At 41.7% G+C, this 8,947-nt stretch overlaps 1 protein-coding gene across 1 annotated transcript in view; it reads left to right on the top strand.

Moving 5' to 3' along the window:
* The first annotated feature begins 276 nt into the window (after positions 1 to 276).
* SREBF2 (sterol regulatory element binding transcription factor 2) overlaps positions 277 to 8,947 on the top strand; it is a 50,839-nt gene continuing 42,168 nt past the window's right edge. Inside the window, exon 1 of the mRNA XM_063426360.1 lies at positions 277 to 507. Coding sequence (XP_063282430.1) covers positions 426 to 507 — 82 coding nt within the window. The 5' untranslated portion in view covers positions 277 to 425. The remainder of the gene's footprint in view (positions 508 to 8,947) is intronic.

Below are 8,947 nucleotides of genomic sequence, written 5' to 3'. Positions count from 1 at the left end.
GAATGCAAATATGCATCCCCTGATCAGTGACGTACGATCACCCCACAGCATGCCAAGCGCTCCCATTGGCTTGCTGAGTCTGGTCTCATGGACAACAAAACATATAGCACGCGCTTGTACAAGAGGAGTGGGCGTTGCCCCTACCCCACGCTGGGGCGTCACGAGGCGGGTTTCGTCAGACTGGGGGAACAGGGAGAGTTGCGTGGCAACCCTCGCTTTCGCTCCAGCGCGAGCCTATTGGCGCCTCTCATGGCTGAGGCCGTGGAACGCAAGTGGTTGACGTCACTGCAGGTTGGTGGGAGGTGCCGGCAAACATGGCGTCTTTTTCTCTGGTGACAGGAGTGAAGGTGTAGGGAGTGACAGGAGCTCGGAGCAGGCGTCAGCTCCCCCGGGGAGCCTGCGGACAGTACCGTGTCGGTTGGCGTATGGAGACGGCGCAGCTGAACATGGAAAACATGGAGACCTTGAATGAGCTGGGCGACGAGCTCACACTGAACGATATTGACGGTAAGCGAGCTGTGATGATACATAGCGATACGGGATCCGCGAGCTGTAATGATACATAGCGATCCGCGAGCTGTAATGATACATAGCGATCCGCGAGCTGTAATGATACATAGCGATCCGCGAGCTGTAATGATACATAGCGATCCGCGAGCTGTAATGATACATAGCGATCCGCGAGCTGTAATGATACATAGCGATCCGGGATCCGCTCGGTAAGCGAGCTGTAATGATACATAACTAAATTCCAATTATAGTTTAATTGAGGATTCCTGCCCCTCCCACCCATCTTCACTAAACATTTTGTATTTTATTAAACTGTGGGGTTTAGTGACTAACCCATGCACTGCCTGGCTGTGATATTTTATGTCACTTGAGTGTGTTGAATAAGTTGTCCCAGTGAGCAAGTATGTTCCCACTGATTGAAGTGGTTATAGTGCCTGGAGGTTGCGGGTGCCAGGCCCACCATCTCTGCAAAACAAATTGTTTAGCAGAGTTGTTCGGTCTGCAGCAGCCTGTTGCCGCCTGGCCCTGAATTTAGAATTGATCTGTGACAGAACTTTGCTCCACCATTTCATAGAATTGGGGAAGCTGCGCTTGATGACTATCATTGTCTCCTACATCTGCTGTGGCGTGAAGCAGAGCATGGCTGATTGCTCTCAACCACTGAGTCAAGCCAATCATGGCTTTGGTGGGGGAGGTCGCTCCTGCATCATATTTATTTATAAAATATTTTACCAGGAAAGATACATTGAGATTTCTCTCGTTTTCAAGTATGTCCTGGGGCCACAAACATCATGTATGTAATAGGGGAATACATCTAAAAAAAATAAAACTGGTCCAAACATATTGTGGTTTAGCTGTGTGACACTTTTGCATATAATACTCCAACTCTTTGGAGTTCAAAATAGTACATGTAACAAATTATTTGTTGCCGCCAAATGTGGATATTAAAACCCCTTTCAGCTGATGGAATGGATGAACTGTAACTTCCTTTCACAAGTTGACCAGCCAGGAGCCAGTATAGGAAAAGAAGGCACACACATACGGTGCAGATTAAAGTATTTAAATGTATTCAGTTACATGGGAGATTGTAAAACTGCATATCTGAAATTATAGACAATTACCACGGTATATCCAACGCGTTTCATCCATAGAGTTCTTCAGGGATATTTCAAACTGTAACTACAAACAATAACCCCCCCCCCCCCCCCCATTTTGTCTCTTTTAAATCCCCTCTAATGTGCTCCTTAAACATTCTATTGGTTCCTCCAATCTCCAGGTGCCTCCAGTGCGGTTTTCTCCCTCATCATGTGACAGACGCAGTGGCATTTTCCTCTGTCCTAGTTCACGTGATCAGAACTTCGCCATTTTGCGTTCCATATTCTCTTCTTTGTGTTCATGTGAGCTGTAGTGACTATGGTGCTTGGAGTGTTTGTTTGAAATAGGTTTAGTCTGCTCAGTTTCCAATGCTAGCATCTTTAATTTAGGCTTGGTTATTTAGCATTATTAATTCTGTGCAAAAATAAAAACCCTAAAACAGAAGATTGCAACTCATGTTTGCTTCCCTTTCTATTGTATGCCCCCCTCAAGTCCTTGTGTATTTGGAAATTTACTTATTTTCAGTGACTTTACATATTGCTGGGAGTAGTACATTTTTTAAAACTTATTTATTTTGGCTTTTTAAATATATATATATTTTTTTATTCTTATTCCTTTTACTGACAGATGCAATTGTGGGAGTATCCCGTAAATAATTAGCTGTACATTTTTAGGAAAAAAGTACCATTCTATTATGCTGGTCACTAAACATTGTTTTGTAACGTGACCAGATTACTTATCTTATTTAAATAATACACTTTCATTTACTTGTTGTGGTAATGTAATCTCTGTATTTTTTTAATTTTTTTTTATTGCCTTGTAATGCATCTAAAACACTTCCTAAATGTACCAGTAATTTCTAATCCTACTACAAATCGAACCTTAATAAATATGATTAAACAGGATATTTTCTCCATATTGATTATAGTCTCAGCTTGGTTATTGTGGACAACATTTTGCTATCCAGTTTTGTTTTTCTGTTCTCGTCATTAGAGTTTTGTAAATAATGCTTTAGAGAATTGACTACTTATTCTTAACTAAAGTTCTTTCTAACATTAATGGCAGAAATGGCCAGTATTGTTTTAGGAAATGTACAGTGGAATTGCATGTTAGAAACTCGTGTAATTCTCATGCGGAATCTCCAGTTGAAGCCCATTTTGCCTTGTTTGGCTGCCAGTATTTGTAGGGAGAAGATGGTGGTGCTATGAAGAGCACTGCTTTCTATGGCTTTAGTATGCATCAAATCTTAAATTAGCTCTTGTTGTCCTTTTGTTGCTGTGTGTTTTAGCTTAAAAATGTAAACCCACAAGTAACATTTGAGTGAACTTCCTTTTTCCTCTTTATTTTACTGTTTACACTTCTATTTCCTTAATTATTATAATTTTCATTAGTGTCATCACCACAGCATTAAAGAATGGTGAACTGTTTTCTTTCCATCTTTGCTATGAAGTTGATTCCACCGTTACTGAAATATTTGCAAAACACCAAATGACTCTTAACATCCTCACATAGTTGTATAAGTGATCTCTCGCACTGGTAGAAATCTTCCTAGCAATGTTCTGTTATTAAAATTACTAACGTGTTGTGCTATGTTTAGTAGAATATTCATGTGTTTATTATGTTTCTAAAGAAAATTATTCAGATTCCATTATCAGACATCTGTATGGGAGTTAAAATCGCTTGCTGCCGCTTGTGGCTTATTTAAAATACTTCATTCTTCAGAAGTGCATAGGATTTCTGGAATCAGCACCTCACAGTTCCTCCTATAATGAAAGACAAGATCTGATGCTCTAAAATGTTTGTAGAGCTGTTCTTTCAGTGACTACCATAGGTGTCCAGGCAATGTTTCAGTTTGACAACAACCTGAAAGGGAGGAAATATTGACAGGTCGTGGTGGTGCCTGAATACCTTGTCCATAATTTTAAATATAATGTATCTCCTCTTTTATTTCAATTAACTGAGCCTTTTATATTGACATTGCAGTTGGACAATAAGGCAAGTATGCCCTGTATGTTAGATTCTTAGTTTTCTGCCCCTTCTCACATTGACAAATCTTAATTTTAATTTTTTTCTCAACACTGATAATGTTATGCAATTCCCCTGTACGTCAGTGAGATAGAAAGATAAAGGATTAAGTAATCTCCCTAAACTCATTGCACTTAAATTGCGAATGTTCTGTGATTGATGTGAAAAGCTTTAGAATTAAGGTAGCCAACAATGGGGTGGGTGTGGAGGTGGGGCTGGGAGGGTTACAAAATATTATGTAATATTTTTGTTTTATATTGCCCCATTCTATACCACCTTTTTATTTTATTTTTTGTAAATCTTTCTTTTATTATGGCATATGGGGTACAGAAGAGAAAGAGGAGGCATTGTGGGATAACATGAGTTAATAATATCAAGATAGTGTGCAATGCACCTCAAAGAAAGATTGCCATGATTTTTGTTTTTTGTGAAACAAACATGTAAACAGATTGGTACAAGCTTGGTTGAGAAGCAAGAGTAATAAAGTTCGGCTTCATATACAAGTCTGGTGGTCATAGTTAAACAAGATATTTTGTTTTATATAGACAAAGGAACAACATAGTAATACAGGCTTGGTAGTATTTGTGGGTCTTAGGAACACACAGAGGATTATTAAGGCTCAACTGAGCTGGTATAGTGGGCAGAGTTGTCCATGCTAAAACATTCTGTGTGAGAGTGACCCTGATTGCAATTACTGGGCAGTTTTGGTTCTCAGGATTGGGTACACTAAATACTGTCGTGTTCAGGCATAGCCTTTTTACAATGCACAATTTTTGTTTTAAGTGACTCCTGAAAGATACAATGCACATTCAGTAAAGATATAGATCAAAGATAAGAGCTGCTAAGATTTAAACAGTTAAAGAATCAATTCCTGTAAGTTATCTAGGATTGTCTGTTGTTTCAGCCACCGGGGCAACGGTACTCTGGACTGCACTAGTGGTTACTCATAGGGCTGGCCGGTTCTACTATTATAGGTATGAGCAAGTGAATAAACAATAATAACGTTGTGCAGACAATGCGAAAACATAAACTTGTAACAGCATCGCATCTTGCTTTTAGAGTACTAAGCTAGTATGCTATGTCAGGTGCTAGTGAGATGTGCACCGGGATCACGGTCTGGTTCAAGATGTTATAAGTAAAAAATGTTGTTTTATGACCATGTAAGACATTAACAAAGCTCTGTAGGCTAACGTCGGCCTGCGGGCACCTGGAAGTGGTATATGTAGGTCCAATATGGGTATATGTAACGTTTGAAAATGGGAAAGTGGGTCAATGCAGGTTATGACTGGTCTGTGGGAGCCTAATAATGTTGCACACACTCCAGATAAGCCCATATTAGTGGGATGGCGGGGGCATGGTTGTTTCACGCCATTCTGACTTGGTGCGATATGACAGCGGTAATGTGAAGCATGGCTGGCAATGTAAGTCCAAAAGGTTGGTCAGTCGAGAGGTTTAGCCTGGGGGCCAGATTGCTTTGCGGGGTCATGTAAAGTGGCGGGGTGACTGCTGTTATGATTGACGCCCCACGTGGGCACGGGCTTTTTCGCTATGCCCTCCTAGTCGGAGCAAGTGAGGTATGGGCCTTTCGCTGAGCATTATGGGCATATAAGTAAAGCTATATATACATGTAGTTCAGAGAGTTTAATGGGCGTGAGTTTAGAACTTAATTATGTACTAAGAAATAATTAACGTCTAGTGTAGTCAGCTAGATGGCACCAGATAGTTGCCTTAAGTGCGATGCGTGGAGCCCCAGCAAGTAGGTGTAAAAGCCGATGACCTAATAACTACACAATATGACCACTGCTAGTACTGTACCGGCAGTGCATGGTTCTATTAGTCGTCCCCAGTAAGAAATGCAATTGAATAAGGCCTTAAGTGCTACAGTGGGCGCATGCATCAATTAAAAGGCGTTGTCCAGCACAGAACACCCACAGAACACCTTTCAAATTATATAAATTTTAACATGTAGCACAAAAAAAAAAAAAAAAAGTAAAATATGTACGTGTCCTTTGTGTCGAAGGAAAAATAATAAGTTCAAGGGCTCTTGTGGGCCTCGAGAGTTCTCTTCCGTGTGGCAATAGCATAATCCCCTTGAGACTAGGCAATCTCACGCAAGACTGTGTAGTGGACCCATGGCCCGGTCTGGCGGGTTTCCCTGCGCTTCTATGTCGTGACTGCTGAGCATGCATCCGGCGTGGAGTTTCGAGGGATGAATGGTGCAATTCTGTCCGGGTCCCATGTGTGGGTGCGGTTGGGGGAGCTGTTGTTGTTGTCCCCGGTAGTCTCTTCATTCGGAGGCAGCAGGTCGTGAGGTAGATCCAGGAGCCGGAGGAGGGTCGGGGCTTCACTGATGTCTTGAATGCTGTGAGTGGTTGTTCCTCGTTGGACCGTCAATGTCCTGGGTGCCCGCCAGCGGTAATCGATTTTGTGGGTGCGTAGGATGGAGGTAAGTGGCCGTAACGACCTACGCCAGGCCAGGGTGCCATTGGACAGGTCTGGGTAAAGTGTGAGGTCCATATTGTCCAGGCAGAGGGGGGCCTTGCCCCGGAGGGCTGATAAAATCGCTGCCTTATGACCGCTGTCGCGTAGTATCAGGATGACATCTCTCGTCGCATTAGTTGGGGCATTTGCCGGTTTTGGGACTCTGAAGGCCCGCTCCGGGGCGATTGTTTGCTGCTGACCACGAGGTAAGATTGCCTGTATCATGCGCTGCATCAGAGAAGGCAGTTCGGCCTCTGCAACTTCCTCCCGGACCCCTCTGACTTTAATATTAGCGGCCCACCTGGCGTCTTCGAGTGCCGCAAGGCGATGTTCGAATTGCCTGTCTTGCTGTTCCAGGGTATGTACTGCGTGTTGCAGTGCGGCAGCCTCTTGGGCCTGAGATTGTGAGGAGCTCTCTAGTTTGGAGATGCGGCCTGTCAGGCCTGACAGATCGGTGCGGAGCGCTGTAATGTCCTCATGGAAGCTCTGCTTCAGGTCCGCCAGTAACGTCTTCATGACCGCCAGCGTGAGCGGTTCTGTGTCTTTCTCCTTGTCGCCTCGCTGAGCCCTTTGAGATGGGTTAGGAGGCTGTAATAGACCTCTCACTTCCTCGTCGGACAAGTCGTCAGAGAAGTCTGAGCACCCGCCGTGCTGGGCCGCCATGATGGAGTCTGAGGCTCCGCGTGTCTGCCTCCATAAGTCTCCAATAGTAAGTCCCGATGTGGGCTTGTGAGTCATCACTTTTTTCCCCTTTCTTCCCATTAATGTTTAGGATGGGTGCTTGTCGGTTGGGATGTGAGGGGAGGGAATATTTCACGCTTTTTCTCGTGTTGGACTCGGAGCCCTCTTGATGTGTGTCTGTTCGCTGCTGCAGTCAACCGGAAGTCACCACCTTTTATTTTAACCCCTTAAGGACACAGTTTCAGAAGCCAGACTTACCCTTAACAATAGAAGCAATTTGTAATTTTTTGCTATCTTGTGTTCAAACGCAACTTGAATCTCTCTCATTTAGTGTACCAACACACATACTGTGGTGTGTTGTTTTTTTATATATTTTTTATTTTTTTCTCTCCTCCTCCAGTTTTGGCAATAAGGTGTGTGTATAATTTGTCCAGCTTAGGAAAAGTATTTACAAATTTAATTTGTGCCTTAATTTACAGAGTACAAGTAACTTGTACCGATTCTGCTGCCCAGACGGAGGGGTAAACCTTTTTTCCCACCTACTGCTTATCTGCTTTTACTGGACTTGTACAGTGGTCAAGACAATATTTGAACCACTTTATATGCAAGATTTATTTTTATTTTTTTTGTATAGAGTTTGAAAGGAGGTGGAAAGTTGAACTCTGACGGTTTCCAAGTTGGCATTTTTTTTTTGCCTAAAAATTGCAATTCTTTAAAAAAAAATAAAAAATATATATATGTATATTTTGTGGTAATTTTGAACTGGGTTTCGTTGAGACACTAGTTATAATACCAATGGACTATCTATCTAGGTATCTGATGCTTTCTATTTACTGTGAGATATGTTCCCCTGCTCAGAGTTCTTTTATTCTAGGCATGACCATTTTTAATGTTTCCCACTCAAAAACTTTAAAATTTAACATCCTAAAAGTTCATGCTTGACAGAAAGGAAAAGCAGTCTGATTTGGGCAGTGCTACCGAGTACAGAATTTACTTTATAACCTGCAAGTGTTCCTGTTTTAGAGGAACTGTGTCTATTTTGGGCCCTAATCCTCCGTCCCTCTTTTTTCAAGGAGCTTCAAATTGTTGGTGTGTCTGAGTGTATACCAGAGCTCCACAGCAATAATACTCACAGTAATGTGTCTTTAAAGTACACTAAATGCATTTAGACATAAGTCTGTGTAAATAAGATACATTGTTCTTAACTAAATTTTAGTTGTGTAAATTCTTAGATGTACGGTAGTTCCCGACTTTACGAACTAATTGGTTCCGAAGCCTAGTTCATAAAGTGAGAACTAATTTCCCATAGACACAATGTAATAAACACGGGTTCCGTTCCTGACCGTCACATTTTACCATTGAAAACCCAAATTATTAAGTACAAATACAACATGAAAGCATAACAAATGTATGTTGTAGGAATTTTAAAGGCATGCATACCATATTGAAATCTTCTTTAAATTATTATCAATCCTCATAATATTCAATGAAGAGACATGCTGCACTTGTTGAATGGGGATCTTAAGCCCTCCTACTTATTCATTTTCTTCATTATCAGCTTCCCCCTCTCCTTTAGCACTTTTTCTGTTACTCCTTTTTATTTTTACAGCTCTCCAACTTTCTTCCTTCTCCCTTTTTTCAGGGATTTCAGCCCTCCTCCTGCTCCTTACTATTGCTGCCTGCCAAAACATGGCACAATGGCAAACACACATACACAGAGAAGCTGTCAGACACACACAGACAAACCAAGTCAAATCTATATTCCATAGCACACAGTGCAATAATATTACAGGATCTGTGATGTATGCCCATGAAAGCACAAAAAGAATACAGTACAATCTAAATTTGGTTTTTAGACTTCCCTTTATCGTCAGGAACAGTGTTCCTGATCCTCATCTCTCTTCTTGTCTACTCCTGACCACAAAATCTTTTTCTCTTCTTTTTTGTGCTCCAAAGCACTCTCCTCTGTCCTGATCCATGGACCACTGACACAAAATGGTAGTGAAACAAAATTACTGCATATCTAAAAAAGAGTTTATAAAGTGTATATTCATGCCTCTGGCCACACCCCACTCACTCCTCTAAAATTGAACTGTCCATCTTTCTCCATTTGAAATGTTGGAATATATGATAGTCAAGGAATGACTCTTCATGG

This window comes from Pelobates fuscus, chromosome 7 (assembly GCF_036172605.1).
Source record: "Pelobates fuscus isolate aPelFus1 chromosome 7, aPelFus1.pri, whole genome shotgun sequence".
In the NCBI taxonomy this organism is placed as follows: domain Eukaryota; kingdom Metazoa; phylum Chordata; class Amphibia; order Anura; family Pelobatidae; genus Pelobates; species Pelobates fuscus.
The sequence above is the reverse complement of the archived record's forward strand: the minus strand, read 5'-3'. Positions and strand labels throughout refer to the sequence as shown.